The 19,683-nt window shown below is 41.8% G+C and overlaps 1 protein-coding gene and 1 long non-coding RNA gene across 2 annotated transcripts; both read right to left on the reverse strand.

Moving 5' to 3' along the window:
• Positions 1-9,199: 9,199 nt before the first annotated feature.
• On the reverse strand, positions 9,200-10,656 carry LOC116192225. The gene is made up of 2 exons (XR_004154028.1): positions 10,471-10,656; positions 9,200-9,432 (listed from the first exon to the last, which is right to left on the reverse strand). It is a non-coding gene; the product is annotated as an uncharacterized LOC116192225 (long non-coding RNA).
• A 1,297-nt stretch (positions 10,657-11,953) lies between these two features.
• Positions 11,954-16,196, reverse strand: LOC116192779 (la protein 1). Its single transcript, XM_031521420.1, has 10 exons — positions 16,029-16,196; positions 15,854-15,932; positions 15,487-15,636; positions 15,136-15,278; positions 14,628-14,776; positions 13,783-13,875; positions 13,282-13,678; positions 12,890-13,037; positions 12,368-12,446; positions 11,954-12,246 (listed from the first exon to the last, which is right to left on the reverse strand). Exons 1-10 carry the CDS (start codon positions 16,077-16,079, stop codon positions 12,150-12,152), a joined length of 1,386 nt encoding a protein of 461 aa, XP_031377280.1. The 5' UTR covers positions 16,080-16,196; the 3' UTR covers positions 11,954-12,149.
• Positions 16,197-19,683: the final 3,487 nt, after the last annotated feature.

Consider the following 19,683-nt stretch of genomic DNA (forward strand, 5'->3'; position numbering starts at 1 on the left):
GATCAGAATCCATAACATTTTCATACCACCGTCAAAATTCCGTTAGTGCCGTTACGAGAAAATGACGTGGACGCTTATGTGGACAAACGGCCTCGATTGACGGTGCACATCAGCACATACGACGTCGTTTTGTCATCCCAGTAAAAAAAAAATGGCCCAAAGTCGTCGTCACCAGCAAGCATCCTTTCCGTCCCCATCTGCAGTCAATTAGGGCAAAAACAGAGAGCTGAACAGGGGAGTTTAGGCAAGCGAAAATCAATCAAATTGGGGCAAGCAGCGGACTCAGACCAGAAGAACCCGACGTCGCCTCCCATCAGAAGAGTCGTCGGCGCCGTTCGACCACAGCACGGGTCAGAGTTCGACCACCGCACGGGCGCCGCAGCAACGGCTGATCAAACCAGACGGACTCGTCAAGCTTGGATTCGACCAGACGGACTCGTCGAGCTTGAGTTCGACCAGACGGACTTGCTGATGCCTTTGATATTGCAACACCGAACTTGGAGGCCCTCCATTTTGAGGAAAGTTCAACAGTCTCTGAGTCGATTATGGATCTCTTTAGGCGCGATCCAAAGTGGGTTATGGCTGTTGAGGAGAGATGCAAGTTCTTGGTCCTTGGGAAAGGCCGAACAGTAAGCAATGGTCTCAAGGTTCATGTCTTTTGCCCTATGCTCAAGGAGAAGAGAGATGCAGTCAAGCTAATTGCCGGGAGATGGAAGCTTGCAGTCAACTCTGCTGGTTGGGAGCCCGAGCGGTTTGTGGTGGTTCATGTTACCTCAAAATCAAAACCGCCATCTCGAGTTCTTGGTTTAAAAATTGTGAATTCCCCTCATTCACCAGTTTTTGACCCATTGATGGCTATGGACTCGAGGCTTGTGGTGTCATTCTTTGACCTCCCAAGGGAGTCTGACGTGAGCGGGCTCGTCCTGAGGTGTGGAGGGGAATGTGAGCTCGTCTGGCTCAATGAAAAAAATGCGCTGGCAGTTTTTGGGGACCCTGCTCGGGCTGCTACTGCCCTTAGGAGACTAGACCATGGTTCGGTTTATTATGGGGTGGCTGTGGTGGTGGTTCAAAATGAACCCCCCCTCCGCACTAGGAACTAATGTATCGGGGGGAGCAGCGGTGTCCCTTTCTTCGAAGGGGAACCCATGGAAGAAGGCTGTGATACATGAGGCAGGATGGAAAGAGGAAGATGACAAAACGACGTCGTACGTGCTGATTTGCACCGTCAATCGGGGCCGTTTGTCCACATAAGCGTCCACGTCATTTTCTCGTAATGGCACTAACGGAATTTTGATGGTGGTATGAAAATGTTATGGATTCTGATATTTCAATGATTATTTTGTTTCAAAATATCTTTCAAGTAGTAATTTGTTAGTTTTAAAATCTTTCGATGACCATTTTGATAGTTTTCTCATTAGCATTTTGCATATTTTGTGACAGAGATAACCGTTCTAGTTACCGGAGCCTATGATAGGATGACGAAAACTCATCAGTGGATGAGAAAATGTTTTGCAAATGAACCTGCACCTGAACAGATAACCTATTCTTATCCTGATACTGTAGTGTTTCTGTCAAGCTAACCCTAGGGGTGTCGCTGAATTGTGAAAAGACGATTCTGACATTTATTTGAAAATTATTTTCAGAAATGGGAAACATCGCAGTGCGGGCCACCTCGGCCTATAGCTGGTGTCGACCAATTCCCTAGATCTTCCAGGGTTGTGCAAGAATCCCAAAAAAGCCAAAGAACCGGTCGATTTAACCGGAAGTGATCTAGAAAGATCTTCTGTATTCTGACCTGAATTACCTGAAATCAGGTAAAAACTCAAGTTGAGACACAGAAGACGTCTGTGCTACATCAGACTGCGCGTTTCGGGTTTTGAAATAGACAAGTTTTGAAAAGGGCATTAATGTCATTTGACAACTCATCGACGCGAGTTATCAGCTAATTACTAATTCACACAAAACTTATCAGTGCCAAGTGGGTTTAATCATGTGAGCGTCCTGATTAACCCGTTTGTGAATTTACAGCTTAAAATTAAATGTCGAATGCAGTAAATGTGCGGGTTACAAACAATCAGACATATCATGGATTGATCCACTGAATGGAGTCTGAGTACCCGAAAAGCTTAATTTAATGAAATAATTCATGACACGGCGACTAAGACGGGTCCAAGAAGATCGAGGATAATTTGGTCAAAATGACCAAAATACCCTCAGAACCCAAATGGCCCCCGAAAGAGTCACCGATACATGAATTCATGGATTTTGCTTTAAAAAAAAAGTGGTTAGCATGCGGGATTTGCAACAATGTTGAAATTTTGCAATTTGCACAAAATCCGATAAATGAATTCCATCGAGGTAAAGAGACCGTTCTTAACCCGAATAAGGTCAAAGAACTCTCGGCCCTTTCCTCTTGGGAATAGCCGTGGGTTTCCTTGACCCGTTTCGGGTTTCAAGCATTCTCTTTAACCCAATTTCGACTATTTCTCGCATGCTCAAACGTTAAACACGGTAAATAACACGTATTTAACAAAGCCGGCATCGCCATGAGCTTGAAAAACGCATTTAAACATACAAACATGCACAAACAAGTTATTTATGGAATCGATAAAACAATACCGGCTCCATGGATGCGGGAAAACATAAAGATTCGGGAAACAACTCAAATCGAGGCAAGGAAACCGGTCTTGACCCGAAAAGGTCAAGAGTACCCTCGGTTACCTCTCTAAGAGGTTAATCCAAGAGGTATCTCGGCTTTCCCGGGTCAATATGGTTTCCACGACTTCGATTTAAACATTTCCTGACATGCTAGCACATTAAACGATAATAAACATGCATGATATAACATTGAAATTGCATAAAAATTAAAACTTGGAATTGAAACATGCACAAAACCCCATAGAACCCCATAAACACAACAAAAATATAAAAGTCCTAGCTCCTCTAAGTCGAGAATGGTCATACCTAGTCCCGGGATGCGGGATGGAACTGTAAAAAGTTGGGTTGGACCTTTGTTGAGTCAGGTTTGGGCTGTTTTTGCTTGAACTGACCTGGATTGCACAGACAGACTTGGTTGGGCAGTGTCTCGACCCGACTGGGCAGTTTTCGGGTCGGACGTCACCACGGAGTCTCCCGATGGAATTTTGAGGCAAGGTCAATGGCGCCCGACTCCTAATTGACCCTCGGAGGTGAGTGTGGTGGTCGTTGTGTTCCAGAGTTATCAGGTTGACCCGTACAGCTTTGCAAAGATCACGAAAAATAGAGCACGTCCAGGAAACAGACCCAACTGGGCAGTTTTCTAGTCGAACGTCGCCACGGAGTCTCCCGATGGAATTTTGATGCAAGGTCAACTGATCCCGACTCCTAACTGACCCTTGGAGATGACTGTGATGGTCGTTTTGCTAAAAGAGTCTCGGATCAACTCGATCTGCAAAAAAACCGCAAGGACAGTCAGAAATTTCGACCCGACTGGCAGTCGGGCTGTTTCTTCATGTTGGGCTAATACCAATGGGTTTTTCTTGGATTTCTCGACTCCTTGACACCCTAGGGTTGTGTGGGGAGGTGTTTGATGGGTTTTGGTGGCTCAAACCGGTCCGGAAAGGCTTGAAACTCGGGTTGCCATTTTTGACCATAGAAGAGCTTTGCTTGAGTTCGGTTCTGTGGTTGCTATTCCGATGGGTTGGAGGTTTCAAACTTAAAATCTAAGCTCGAAAATGGATAGAGGTGGTTGAAAACATGTGGGATATGAAGTTTGGTGAAATTTGGATTTAAGCCGGGATGGTAAATACTATGATTCCGACTTAAGTCTTGAGGATTTTGTTCGGTTTTTGCTTGCTCTTGCTTGCTGCTATTTTTGCTGGAACAAAGGGAAGGTTGAGAGCATTTTAGGAGTGAGGAATACTAGAGAGATGGTGTGTAGTGAGTTGTGATTAAGTTAATGGCATAGAAAGTATATATAGGCTAGGCTTAAGTGCAATTAAGTGAAGAAAAGTGCAATTAGAGGCGTGATTAACAAAAATTTGGTTGCCTTAATGAAGATGAGCATGAAGACTTCTTCAAATGCATTGATGAAGAAGAGCCAAATGCATCGATGAAGGTGGAGTGTTGAAGTGAATTGTGGGCTTGATATTTCCATGGAAGGATAAGGCAAGTTGGCATGGAGAAAATGCCAAAGGAGGAGGAGCGGCATTGGTAATTCACGGCTGGTCATGGATAAGTCGTGGGCCCCACGGTCATTGAGGGAAGTTCGAGACAAAGTTCGGGTCTCGATTGATCGCGCGTTCGAGGTTCGTGGCTCAAATGAACGTCGAATTGTCATTGTACGTGCGAAAATGGTTCAAACGAGCCCAAAATCATCCATTTTGCCCAAAAGAATGTTCGTGTGATTTTTGGGCTCGAAAGCCGATTTTGCTCCTTTCAAGCGATCAGAGCAAAGTTAACCGTTTCTGAATGCGTATCTCGCGTCTGCATTCCGAATTGGTCGTTTTGACGTGCATTGTCAATCAAACTGAATAATTGACCCTTAAACCGGTATTATAGATGTGAAGCCGGAGACATCCTAGGAGTCCGAAGCCAGATTTCTCAGAATGCTTTCTGAGTTGCTTGAATGATCCGGAAATTGTTGCGATCTCTGTTTGTTGAGGACAGACTTCGAAGGATTGAAAAAGTGCATCTGAGACCCTAAAAGTATTGTTCTTAAAGCCTAGATGGGTTGTGAGATTCCGTCTGAGAATTTCACATTGAGCCTTGGGATAAGTGACACTGGATTGGCCAACCATCTGGCGTCAAATTTCCATAAAAAGGACCTCCGGTTATGAATTTCTGTTGAAAACGGTCTTTTCTGCCATTCGAAGGTCACTCCGTAAACTGAAATCGATATTGCAATCTTATTTACCCAATTGGGTCTGTCCGCTGTAGTTTTTTGGGGCAATGCATGGCTAACTTAGATTGCCGATATTCTATCAGAGCAGTCTCTGGAAATAGTTTTTCGTTGATGGGTATGCTTGTTCTGCCGCTCGGAAGTCGTTCGAGGTGTCTGCGTGACTTCCGAAGAACAATCTGAAGCAATGTTCATGCTCTGTATAATTATTGGATGTGACTGCATCTAGCATCGGGCATTAACTTTTCTCTGGTGAACCGGTGTTTTTGGACTCCCACTGAAAAGTTGTCTGTATACAAAAAATTGCTCTGTATAGAGCAGATGATCTGCGAAATATGTTTGAAGACACTTTTCATCTGTTTGGCACTACGAGGGATTTTTGGAGTACAATATTGACTATCTTCTGATGGTCAATCGAACCAGAGGAAAATAACACTGTACGTGTTGTATTTTGAAAATATCAGTTTGGCAGCTGTCTAAGCTCCCTGTTTGCTCTGTATGTTGTTGGATGATTCTGTATGTTCTTCTGTCATGTGCTTGAATCATCTGTCTATCTCTGTTGACTTGAGAATGAATAGCAATTTACTGTTCTGTTGAGCCCTCTTTTGCATCAATGCTCAAGTCATGGTCTGGATTGTTGTTGATAGGCACTGCCTGAACCGGTGAGCCAAAATTGGGTGTTGACAAGTCTAGAGGAATATTTTTATTTAACATTTCTCTCTTTGAGGCTCACCTTTTGCTGTGGTCGCCTAAGTCGGGATTTCAGCCACACCGCTCGATTCCTCTAACTTTTGCCTAGACCTACCTTTACGGGTTTTCGGTCTAGTGAGGGTTTTTGATTTGAACTCTCCTTTTCCCACGGTCCTCATTGCAGGATTTTAGATCGTGCCCCTTGTTCCCTAATTTTTGCCTAGGCTGCCTCAAGGGGTTTTCGACTAACGGGGAAAATGAGTCTTTTTCTCTTAAAAGTATTCGGAAATAGCAAAAAAAAAAAAAGAGTAAGAACAAGTGTAAGACTAGGGATGTATAGAAGAAACAAAGGAAACGGACGCGGAGTCCGGGATATACAGAAGAGGACGGATAGAAGACGAACACGAGGTTCGAGAATTACAGATACAATGGAGGGGGGGAGTTAATGTGAGTCGCAGAAAGAAAGACAGAAAAGGAAGACTATTAGGGATAGTACTTCTTGAGGGTATCTGCATTGACCGAGAGTACGTTTTTGTTCCCATCCATGTCGGTTAGGAAGATCCCGCCTCCGGAGAAGACTTCCTTGACAATGTATGGTCCGTTGTATTTATATGCGAACTTGCCTCGAGAGTCAGGACTGATGTGTAAGACCTTTTGTAGGACAAGGTCTCCGGGGCTGAACTTGTGGGGACGAACCCTTTTGCTGAAGGCTCGGGCCATCTTTTGCTGGTAGCATTGGTCGTGGCAGAGTGCAATTAGCTGCCTCTCGTTGATGAGATTTAGCTGTTCGTAGCACTACTTTGCCCATTTTGTTTTCTCGAGCTCAGACTTGGCAAGGACCCTCATGGATGGGATCTCGACTTCAACGGGGAGGACAACCTCCATACTATAGAACAAGGAATACGGGTTTGCCCCGGTAAAGGAGCGAATTGAGGTGCGGTACATCAAGAGATTGAACGGAAGCATCTCGTGTCAATCCTTGTAGTTCACCGTTATTTTCTCGATAATCTTCTTGATGTTCTTGTTCGCAGCTTCCACTGCACCGTTCATTTTGGGACGGTCCTGTGAGGATTTGCAGTGTTGGATTTTGAATTGTGCACAGATCTCGTCGATGATCTTGTTGTTGAGGTTCTTGGAGTTGTTAGTTATGATGGTCCCAGGGACCCCATGCCAAGTGATGATGTCGCGCTTGAGTAACGATGATGATCCCCACGAGAATGAACAAGTGCCTGTTAGATGTCTTGGGCGAGATAGGGCTGATCACGTCCATTCCCCACATTGAGAGGGCCACAGGGTGACCATAGGGTGCAGCTCGCTAGGTGGTGCTTTGATCTGGCTGGCCCAAGTGGTAGTGTCGGACGTGCTTGACGTAGTCAGACTCCATGTTGTGCTAGAAATAAGCGGGGCGAGGTCCGCAGTTCCCCTCGTGCACTTCTTCCATGAGGCGCTGGGCTTCATTTTCGTCAACACAATGGAGTAGTGTTGCGTCGAAGGAATGGTGTTAGAGTGTCTCGCTGCTTAGGAAGTAGTGTGCCGCAATTTGGGAGAGTCTTCCGATCGTGGCGATCGGCAAATGTCGGGTATTGGCTAGTTTGCAGAAAGAGTTTAATGTCTTCGTACTAAGGCTTCTTGTCAGCAACCTTGATCACATCGCAATGGGTTGGGCCCTTAGCAATCTCAATCTCGAGCGCCTCGATGAGATCCTCCTTTGTGATGCTCACCATCGAGGCAAGTGTTGCGAGCGCATCTGTAAACTAGTTCTTGAAGTTCTCCACTAACTCCTCGATATAGTCATGGTACTGTTTTTATTGATGTAATGCTTATATATGATTTAAAAGTATGAGTGAACTCAATTTTCTAAATTATGAAAAGCAATTATCTCATTTGTTCTGATAGGTGTTACGATGGTTTTGTCTTCATCTATTCTGTGTGAATATTAATGCATAGACTATGGAATGTCTACTTACTGAGTTTCAAGCTCATCCCTTAATTTTAGCATTTTAGATCAGTAGAGTTCGAGGAATCGGGATTGGGATTCAAGGGCAACTTTTTTTTTTTTTGGAGAACGTCGAAGACCCTTTTTTGAATAGAAGGTGCTTGAATGGAGTCTTAATTTTTTGTGACATTTTTGGTAGAGACTCCTTATGTAGATGTTAATAAGGTTCAAAATAGAGTCTTAAATGTACAACTATGTCCTGTATAGACGTTTTGTTGAAAGGCCTGTGTTGTTATATATCATAGTTTGCTCTGAATGGTCAAACAGATTGTATAAAGTCATTTTGTTTTAAATATAGATTTGAGCATAAGTGTTTATTTATTTCAAAGTTTTGCATACTTTCGCAATGTCATTTGATTAGCCGTAATCGAGCCAAGGTTGAGGATTAAGCTTGGGCTTAATCCTGGTCATGATATAAAGTCTAGGGGGCACCGCTGCAATGATTCTATCTGTTGACCCGATTCTTGATTTGGATTGGTCTAAGTGGTGGTGTAAATTTTACACCACTCTTTGCCTATTGTACCATAGCGCCCTCATTAGGGAGCATGTGCCACAATGCGTAGAATCAGCCCAGGCCCATAGAAGATCTAGAATATTTGGCGGAGATATCATTGTAGTAAGAGAATATATTTATTACTATTGAGTTTAGGAAGAGAATTTCATAATTTCCTATTTTGCGTTAGGAGATAATATCTTGGATGTCAGTTTGCTTTTTATATTAGCAAGTTCCTTACTTATTAGTTTCCTATCTAAGCGTCTAGATAGTTTGTCTTGAGTCTATAATTAGGGGTTGATTCGTATTTTAAGAGAAAGACTTGGTTGATTAATAATATTGTAGTTTGCTTTGCGCACTCTTTACGTTCTGTATCTCTCGAGTTTCCTTAGAGTGATGAACATCGTTTTTGTATCCTTGGATTGGCCTCCCAATGTGGTGATTCGGCTGCACATTCTTAGAATGATGATATCCGTATCTCTAAGATAGTGCTTCTACCCCCGACTTTCTTTCTCTAAGGTGGTGATAACTAATATTTGTTTGAAGTCTCGACACCCTTCCACATCAATCATCCCATACCATCTCGACATAAATTTGGTATCACAGCCTGGTATCAATTTGGTATCAGAGCATGGCTAGGAATCCTATTCGAGGGGGCATTGTAGAGAATCATTCGGAAGGTGATGCTCGTGATTTGGAGATGGCGGAGTTGTGTCGTCAGATTGAGGGGCTGCAATAGAGTCTCGAGCATTACGAAGCTTGTGGTGCTGATAACGATGAAGAGGATGGCAATCCTTTTCATTGCGGTCGTGTTTCTGAATCGAGTGACAATTCATTTACGCGTCAAGTCAACTGATGGAATCAAGATCTACCAATGAGAAGTTTTGGTTTCATGCCAGCATATCACGTCGAGGACATATCATATGATGAAGCCGATCCAGTTTTCGATATATATCTAGATGAAGATCAAGAAGAAGTTACATAATTTGTAATTGATGATCAAGGAAAACTGACGTTCGTCGTCAATAAATCCGCATTAATGGATATTGGAGGTGATAAACTTTTTCATTATTTAATTGCCAAAGTTGGTTGAAGTGCACGTGACTCGATCAAGAAAGCAAAGATTCAATGAAAGTGTTCATTGGCTAAGAGATGTGTGGAATTTTATGTACGAAGAATTAGAGAAAGAGTTCGCAAAGATAAGAAGGCATTTAAGTGGCAAGCAAGAAAGTAGTAGAAGCGTATTAATCTCTCTATTCGATAAGATCAAGATAAGATCAACGAAACCTCGAGGTCGAGTCTTTTCCAACAAGGGGAGTATGACGCGGGAGAATGTGCCACAATGCGTTGGATCAACCCAAGCTTGACAAATATCTGCAATATTTAGTGGAGATATCATTGTAGAAAGGGAATATATTCATTACTATTGAGTTTAGGAAGAGAATCATAGTTTCCTATTTTGCGTTAGGAGAGAGTATCTTAGATGTCAGTTTTCTTTTTACATTAGGAAGTTCCTTATTATTTTTCTATCCAACCGTCTAGATAGTTTGTCCTAAATGGGGATTTATTCATATTGTAAGAGAAAGACTTGTTTGATTAATAATATTGAAGTTTGATTTGTGCACTCTTTACGTTTTGTATCTCTCCAGTTTCCCTAGAGTGGTGAACATCGTTTTTGTATCCTTGAATTAGTCTCCCAAAGTGGTGATTCGGCTACACGATTCTTAGAGTGGTGATATTTGTATCTCTGTGATAATGTTTCTACCCCGACTTTCTCTCTATAAGGTGGTGATATCTATATCCTTAGAGTTTGAAATCTCGACACTCTTTCACATTGATCATCCCATACCATCCCGACATCACGCCCACCTTATTTAAAAGATTTACTTCGCCAAGATCAATTTGACATTAAATTGAGTGTGCATCTCAGATGATGAACTCAGGGACAACGATTTGCCGGCTATTAGTTTCAAGTTTCATCCCTAAGCTGAGATGATTGGACTCGCAAGTCTAGCGAACGAAATTTTCGAGCTCTTACTTACAGTCTAATGGCGTGCCCTTACTTTTGTTATAAACAATTTTGGTATCGCAAGATCAACAAACCAATTAGGGAATTTTTTTTCAGTATGCATCCCGGTATTTGAAAGCCCAATGGATCCCGACTAATCTAATTCGATCCCGAGTCAGCCTGTTAAGGGGTAAAAACTCTCTCCGTGTAAATTTTCTTCATTCAAAAGACTCGAATCCGAGACTTTGCTTTATTATAAGGGGAGCACAACATATTTGCACGTTGATCAAATTGGTTGTCTTTAATATAAGAGCAACATGCCTAAACAAGCCACAGAGTGTGGCTCTGGTACAACAATATGCAGGACGTATCAATTAATCAATGCATAAAAGCAGCGTACTGACCTCCTCGACATTGCTCAGATTGTAGTGTTTGCTCGGTCTTCCCCGATCTATCACAAACATGCTGCACGTGCAGCTAAAAGAAAGCAAAAGCAGAGCGGATTTTCTAGCTCCTAATTCCTCTGGGGTACTTCTATATAAATGCACGAGTCTATTCGTAGGCAGAAGCAAGAAGATCTTGGCGTCAAATCTTCCTGATATATCCTCCAATATAAAGGAAGCAATATCCTTATCCACAAGGTACAAAATATCTCGCTTCAAATATGAAAATATCCTGGGATCAGATATCCAAAGAAGATTTTGATTACTCGTTATTTTTTCCAAGTCTGCTTAACCTGAATTTTGAAAACATAATAGAACCCGACTATTCTTGTGTAAAATTCTCACTTGGACCTACACAAACTTGAGCCCATCTGCAACCCAAAAGTTTAAACTGATAGGTTGCTGGACCTAATTCTCATATAAACTTGTGGTTTCTTTCTCAATTTTTCCATGTGGGATAATGTATCTCAACACCCGCCCTCACGTGGCAATATGTGGTCCAACACATGCCACGTGCCCTTAAACACCCGCTCTTAATAACTGACCACGAGCTGGACGTCCTTTTCCGTGCTCGTGTAAGGGGAACAAATATCAAACTAGTATCGAGCTTCACATTCGGGCCTAATTAGAGGTGCACCTTTAGCTACCTCGAAATTGGACCGGACCACTCTCGGGCCTGATTAACATGAAGCGCACTTTTGGCTGTCTCGAAATAGAATCTGGCATGGTGTGAGCCCACACGAGCGCGCGGAAGCATAACCCGTTCTGATACCATGTAAAATTCTCACTTAGGCATACACAAACTTGAGCCCATCTGTAACCCAAAAGTTTAAGCTGATAGGTTGCTGGACTCAAGCCTCATATAAACTTGTGGTTTCTTTCTCAATTTTTTCATATGGATAACGTATCTCAACATATTGTTTCGAGCTGTGATTGACTTGTACAGTTAATTTTTATTAGGTATATAAATTGTAACTCTTACCCTGAGATCACCTGTGTTCTTCCTTCATAGCGATTGCAGAGATGAAGACGACACGGGCACATTAGACATAAGAGGGAATAATTAAAAATTACAGCATTATTGCAGAAATTTTTCTGCCCGATGGGATTGTTTCTCTATACTGAAATGAAATCCTTGTTAAACAGCCATCGACATCGTTCCTCCCGTAGAGTGTGCATTTGACCACGTTGCATGACCTTGGCCATGGATTTCCTTTCAAACCTTGTTTTTTCTTTCGGTGATTATGAATAAAATTGTGACACATTTTGATAGTAGCACAAATCAGTAGGCAGTAATGAAATTGGATCAACCAATCAAAATAATTGCATTTTGTATGATTGATTCCATTCCGTTTCGTTCTTTTTTTTTTATCTATTAATTCATGGCTACCAAACACGACCCTTATCATTAGAGAAGAAACCCACAAAAGCGTGAGCTTTGGAATGGTCTGAAGGGATTAAACGTCACTGAGAAATACGTAACATATATTATCACATTAACATAGTGAATAAGTTACTAAGTAGCATTTTTTGAAGCAGCTGTCTAATGGAAATAACACAATCAAAAACTGGCGGATCTATATCGGTGAAATAACCCCCTTTCGTTTCTAACAAAACTGATCCTCCAGCAAACCCTCTTTTCATTCGGAAACCTTTTGGGTTTTATCTGGGCGGCCGGATCCAAAGTCATTTTCCCTTGAGCGAGAGCGTCTTCCACCTCTGAAATGTTTCCCACCCCTATGGACAAGAAAATTACATGGCTCTGTAAGATCGATATAGAACTATAAAGCAACATATATGACTGAGAACTATCCTCATGAAATATAATTAAGCCACAAAAGGGAAAGTTCATGCCCACCTTCCACGGTTACCCCTGTTATCTCGGGGCTTATCTTTGTTACCACGGAATTTAGCCCAATACTCCTTTTCAGCCTCGCCTGCCGCACGATATCGTAAGAATAGGTAATTATATGGCAGAAAAGCCAATTAAGGTGAACTTTCAGGTAGGACCACCGTCGGCCCCCCATTAATATACTATCCACAAAATTAGTCTACAAATGTAAAACCCTGAACAAGTAAACACGATAGCAGTATAATGCAAGGAGCTTTTATCAGACTAACTGGAAGGCAAAGGATGCTCGAGTAACCTCATAAACTCACTTTTTCCATATGAAACCCGTAACTTACTTTTTGCAACTAAGTATAGCAGAAGAAAATGCACCAATTCAAATTGCAAAGAACATGTATATAGTCGAGACAAGAAAATCCACTGAGACCTGTAACTACCTCTTGAACTTCTTTTCAAATAAGATCGTCATAGGAGAGAGAGCATGACAGCGAAGCAGGTAAAAACAGAATGTCAAAGTTCACAACAGCCTACCTGTCACAGGTTCCAAAGTGAGAATGAAATTCTTCACAGACAGTCCACCTTCCTCAGCAAGAACAGCAGCAGCACGAGCTTTCTGAGCTGCTTCAGGTTCCTCAAACCTAATGTAACCAGACTTCTCTCCCATCTTGAAGTCAACAAACTTGGAAAATCCACGGAAAAAAAAGAATCAGTTAGGTAGAAACATAGAATAAGTCCATTGCCTCTCTCACAAAGACAGGCATCTTCTAAAACATAACGTTCATGAACAAAGCAACCAGCACATCTTCCTTATAAGGTTAACTTGAGCCAGAAAATATTTGCATTTGCTTTTGCATAAAGGGACCAGAGCCATTGAAAATTCAATTTTTAAGTAATAAAAATAAAAAATAACAATATTTAAGTACCTTAACAGTTCCAAACTTGTTAAAAAGAGTCTTCAAATCTTCACGCAATACAACATTCTGGTCGTTCTTGTAGTCAGATGCAGTTAATTTACGTTCTTTGTCCTCGTTATAGGGAACTTCGGAAGACTTCTCTTCCTGCTCACTCTCTGCATCATTACGATCTGAACCAATATTTCCGTCAACATTTTCTTCGTTTTCCTGGTCAGTAACTTTATCAGAAACTTCTGATTCTTTGTTATCTTTCCTTTCATTTATCTTCTTTGAGAGTTTTTCTTCTCCATCAGCCTTTAAAGCACTTGAGTCAGCATTTGCTTGCTCTTGATTACTATTCCCTTCAGCCAAAGCTCTTTCTTCCTTGCTCTTTAAAGTAAACGCAACAATTAAGCCCTTGGGGTAGCTGTGAAATTTGAAAGCAAATATTATCATGAAATTCATACATCGTTGTATAAGAGAAGCACTACAACCAAATGTGAACTTATACATCCAGCATTAAAGTCTTACTCTGGTTCAGGACTGGAATTCTTGCTATTTGAACCCCTTCGGGTATTCTGAAACTCTTCTATCTTTTGCGCTCTTTCAGCATCAAACTCCTTCCTAAATGAGTATAGAAAGTTAAAACCAGGACACAAGTTATCCTCCCTCTTAGATGCAAAGACATAACCTACTTGCCTTGGTTGATCACGCAACAATATCACTCATCGAAATTTAACCCAATAAAGGATCTGTCATGCATAGAATTATTATTCACAAATTTCCCGTTGAATGGCACCAATCTCATCAATTAAGTAATTTTAACTATGGGATAACAACATTAGTTTCCTATATTAGGCTTCTACTCTTATGGACCTGAAATAGATAGAATTTAGTAAACTATCATAGCACCAATGCTACATTTCACTTAGCATGCTGGGCAGATATATTGACTGGGTTAGGCTCCAAACTCTGCAGATCAATTCATTTTCATTTTGACAATCCCTTGAACAGTTAACTGAATGAATTTAGGAATAGATAACAGGAAAAAAATTTTCTTTTTTTAAATTTTGTAAGTCCGTTTTATCCTCCTCAACACCCCCGCCCCCCCCCCCCCCCCCCCCCCCCCCCCCCCCCAAGTGATAATGGGCTGAATCTCACTAGATTGTGGCAGCAAGGGCACTCTGTAGCACAAAAGTATTTAAATGACAAAAGAAAGGAAAATATGTCGACAGGATCGGGGATTCAATTGAAGCAGATTCAATTCAGTTTCAGTTTTACACGAAAATGCATTGAATAATTGAATGACAGGAAAAAAAATAGAGAAATAGATGGACAGCATAAAAATATTTGAATGACAAAAGAGAAAAGCTTACTTTGGTTTTAGTTCCAATTGAACACCTCCATAAGCTAAACTCTGACTCAAAATCTTCTCAGTTTCTTCCTGAGTTGAAAATTCGACCAAAGCAGTGCCACAGAATAATCTTTTGTCCCCGACATGGCGAGGTAGCCTCACACTATTAATCTGGAATAAACCATCTCCAGATTTTGAGAGAGAACATAGCATTATTCAAAGAAACACAACCATCAAATGATAAAGAGGATGGAATTAGAATTACTGGGTAACAAGACTTATTGGTTCCATCCCCTCCCCTCCCAGCCCCCTCCCCCAACGACACCACCCAAACCCCAGGACTTGCCCAATAGATGGAATGGAAAAGTAGTAACATTGTGAACTAGACACGAGTATCAAACATACTAGTCAAACCCACACCTTTTTAAGCCTTTTATAATCTCTGTGTTCAGGGCAATCAACTAAGAAGTAAAGCAATCACAAACTGTCAGCAATTACAAAAAGATGATATCTTATAAAGCAGTCAACACCTTTGCGAATTGAGCGAAAAATGATTCCACATCTTCCAGCTTCATATCATACTCGAGTGGTGATGCAGCAATTGTCCTTACATCCACCTGCTCGATCACCTCTTCAGCCTTTGACAGCTCAGTTACCCTACCGACTTTCTTCCCTGAAAATGAGGGAAAAGAAGGGTCTGTAACTAAACCATGACCAGCATAAAAATGCTACATCCTCTTTCAATAAGCAATGTCATGAGATTCATGTCACAACCACAGGGATTTCATATAGCCTAAGTGCCTCAAAGCCACTTGCTTTATCACGTAACAAGAACTATCATAGAATCATACACTCATATTTATAATCTATCTTCAACTCACCATCTTCGGAAATTTTAAGAGAAGTGGACTTCCTAAGCACAACGGCAACTGCCAGAACCGTATCCTCAGGGACCTCTTCAGGCTTCAAGTTCCCCAAACCAAGGTGTTTTCTCATACGGGTGAATGAACAAATTAACGCCAAGCTAACCACTATGACACAGTTAAGCTCAACATATAACAGGTGAAAGAAAAATCATCGTAAAAAATTATTCCCGCACGCATACACTACTTCATAATAGTACGGCAATACTTGAATCAAACATGGCCATCACGAACAATGCACCGAAACATCTCTTGGAAGAGTGAAGGTTTTGGCTTTAAGTCAGAAACCTGGAGAACCCCTACTCGGTTAAGCAAAAAAGGATACTTCCATATTCACTCTCACTGATCGTTTTCTTGAGGAAGTTGTCCCTCGGGAGGTTGCTGTCGCAGAAATAAAACTCCACCTGCGAGTCAATCATCGACCGACAAATTCAGAGAAGCCCGAACATTCAACAAGAAAGGGAAGGACACGGGAGAACAAGAAGGGCAGATTTGAGGACCTGACGGAGCACTTTCTTCGACGTTTCCTCGTCAAGCGAAGGCGCGGCCATTACTGCGATCCGAAGCTCGTCAGAGTTGATGCTCGTGGAGAGTTTAGTACAGGGAAGGAAAGGATTTTGAGCAGAGGGGTTATTAGGGTTTAAGTGAGGGAGCGAGGGAGGAAGGAAGGGGATTTTTTCCAAAGGGTTATTAATAAATAATGATAATTTTATTCTGCTCCCCATAGTTTGCACATAGTCTCAATTCCATCCTACACTTTGAGCTGCGCCGATGCGCTCCGTGCAGTTTGTGAAATTTTCTCGACTAGTCTACCCAACCTGTAGGCGCCACAGAATTGATGAATTGGATTCACTCACTAGTTCAGGCACTCATGTCATTTTATCGGAAAAAAATTTGAAAGATCAAGTTTGCTCCTATCAATTAGGATGGGTTTTAAAATGTACGCGTTTCATGAGGCTACACGATCTTCATATGAGTTCAATGAATCAACCAATCAGCAATTCCAACGTTTACCAGAAAAAAAATAATGAATCGATCTATAAATATCAAGAGTTTAATTATCTGGAAAACTTATGATAATTGCACAAACTACATGGCCATTTTTAAGAAGACTCAACCTACAGGATTTGCACTTTGAGTCTCTGTCGAAAGTATAGGGGCAATTTGAGATTAACCCATTAAAGGACAAATTGGTCGGGTTTTTTGCCTTCAAATTTCCCAATTCCATTTATTATTTAATTTTTTTAGCTTTTCAACAGCTAATTAATTTGGTTTTATGTAACCAACCTGGCTTAGTCAGGTGGTTTAGTATTTGTTCATTAAGCAAGATTTCGGATTCAATTATTGTGAATCAAGAAATCCATGCTATAAGAATTTTACTTCTTAGAGAGTCGACCTAACTCGGCTCGAATTAGATTAGTTGGAACTTGTTACGGACCTGTTATTCGGGTTGAATCCACGTGCAATCATCGTGCTCTCGAATAACCTGCAAAATTAGAATAAAAGAAGGTGGTTTTTTTTTTCCTTTTCGACTCTCAAGTTAACCAGGATACTCACGAGAGCAATAATACATCCCTCATAGACAATGGACATACATTGATATTTATAAATGATCATGAAGATATTCATTACCTTATTTAATAGAATTTTCGATAAATTGCACGAATATCATACTTCTTAAATCAGGAAAGATACTCGAACTCCACATTGACCTAGGCAATCGGGCCCTCAGTGGGCTCCGCTGAGCCCAGCGGATCTTTGCCCTTTAGCGGGCTATAAAGGCCTTCATAGCCCATCAAGTGTCGAGCTCAAAACCTAGTCCCTAACACCGGCCCTATACTCGAGCACGTGCTCCGTGTGTGCACAAGGATAAGACTGCCACTTGTCGTTATCTGGTTCGCAGGCCATACCCACAACAATCACAATGCCACCATATCAAAAACCAAATAGCGATCGGATTGTTGTGGGGTATGGCCCGCGAACCAGTTAGCGATGCCACAGAAACCCTTAGCCATTTGATCACGCGATGCTTCAACTTCGCAGCTTGTCAAAGCGGTAGTGATGAAACTGCTACCTTCACGACATCCTAGCCAACCGAACCCTCCGGCTTCTGAGGCCTATAAATATAAATACCAATGCCTTCAGCCTTCCATCCTTACTTGCAATCAAAAGCTGAAGCTCTGCCAATTTTCTTTCTCTCACTACTTCTTTAGAGATCATCGCCTTCTTCCTCAATCCTCCCCCCATCACCGACTCAAATGGCTAGAAACAACCCTTCCAAGACCACCCTCAATGTCCCCACCAACACCGATGTTGAAGGGATCTCCTTATCTAAGGGCGGAGGTAGGAAGGTCTTTAAGGTCAATAAGATCTCTTAGGATGAGTTCATGAGGGCCATCACTGAGGATTTTATTTCCGACATAAAGTACCCTCGATTCCTTGAGCCCCACGAGAAGCCAGATCAAGCCCACCCAAGGGAGATAGTAATCTGGCTTAACCAAATCTCCATTGGGCTCCGCTTCCCGCTCCACCTAGACATGGTAGACGTATGCAAGGCGTACATAATTGGCCCCAGTCAACTCTCCTCCAACGCATAGAGGATTTGGTTATGTTTCTTCCTCCATTGCAAACTGCAGGGGAGGAACTACTCATTGAAAGTGTTCCACCATTTTTACAGATTCAGCGGAACCCCTATTGCTACAAGGGGGAATTTTTTCTCGCCCCTCGCAAGTCTGGAGTCAAGGTCTATGGTGAGTTCAAGCGGACCAACGCGGATTGAAGGAAGAATGGTTCTTCATCTAGCTCCGCAAACCATGAAGGAGTTGTTGGATTTGGTCCACTGTACTGCTTAGTTTTGTTATTGGTCGGAGCTAATTCAGTACAGTATGCCCTAAAGACTATTTGTGCCTTGATATTTCGGTTATGGACATTGTGTATTTTTCATTAATTAAGCAAATATACTGTATTTTATGATATGTGCGTGTATAAGGTCCATTGAATCAAGGACTTATGCACATGTTGGATATACCTGGACGTGCGAAAGGTGTAAGTCGTGGATACTTAAGCCTAAAGTAAATATTCATAACCGGTTGATGAAGCTGGACACTTCATCATGTAAAGGTTATAGCTTGAGGGTCTCCTACATATGTGGGGATGGCTTGCCTTGGTCATCAGACGGAGTCCGAACTCATATAGCTAGTGCAGGTGGCTAGCATTGAATAGGACCACGTATAAGTGAATCCCGAACACTATCAAAAAGAGGAATCAAATACTTCTACTATTGTAAGGTGTTCATATGCTCTTAATCTTGAGCATACGTGGATGAACTTATGAAGCTAGAACCTTATACTTTGACATACCCTGAGTGAGATCTAAATGTTCATAACCAGTTGATGAAGCTAGACACTTCATCATGTAAAGGTCATAGCTTGAGGGTCTCCTACGGATGTGGGGATGGCTTGCCTTGGTCATCGGACGGGGTTTGAACTCATAGAGCTAGTGCAAGTGGCTAGCATTGAATAGGACCACGTAGAAATGACTCATGAACGCTATCACAAAGAGGAATCATATACTTATACTATTGTAAGGTATTCGTATGCTCTTAATCTTGAGCATATGTATATGAACTTACAAAGCTAGAACCCTATGCTTTGACATACCGTGGATGAGGTCTTTCTTGGATCAATAGCTTTGTATGTTGGCCATATGGTAATAGTTAGTTGGGATATGCATATGCAATACATAATCTATGCCGACTAATATTGGTTCAGACTAATCGCCCCCTTGGGTCGTCCTAGTTGATCATCCAGAAGCTAAGCGCTTAGTAATGTGGCTTCGGGTCACGTCGAGTGTTGGAATATTTGTAACTCATATTGGCCAGTGAGAAACAAGTATGACACTTAGGGATGTTCACCTTTTGGACGAGATACCGCAAGGATAAGATGTAATTAAGGAGGTGATAGCCATATGGGACCCAACCTCGATTACGGGTGTTGCGTAGAGACGCTTACAGGTCAAGGACAAGAGTTATGCTCGATACAACAGGCCTTTGTAATTAACTCAATGTTTAACTCTGAAGTGCGGCTCTGTTTACATAGTGGTAATAACTAGAGTCAGAATGGCCTTAATGTGCTATTTGTTTGCAAGGGCATTATG

This window comes from Punica granatum, chromosome 1 (genome assembly GCF_007655135.1).
Source record: "Punica granatum isolate Tunisia-2019 chromosome 1, ASM765513v2, whole genome shotgun sequence".
Classification (NCBI taxonomy): domain Eukaryota; kingdom Viridiplantae; phylum Streptophyta; class Magnoliopsida; order Myrtales; family Lythraceae; genus Punica; species Punica granatum.

Bases quoted from the DNA above. Each gene is read 5' to 3' on its own strand.
- LOC116192779 (XM_031521420.1), bottom strand. From the start codon at position 16,079: ATGGCCGCGCCTTCGCTTGACGAGGAAACGTCGAAGAAAGTGCTCCGT. The intron at 15,279-15,486 runs GTGAGTTGAAGA...CCTCATTTTCAG, and splicing joins TCTTAAAATTTCCGAAGATG to GGAAGAAAGTCGGTAGGGTA. The intron at 13,038-13,281 runs GTACTTAAATAT...GGATTTTCCAAG, and splicing joins ACAAGTTTGGAACTGTTAAG to TTTGTTGACTTCAAGATGGG.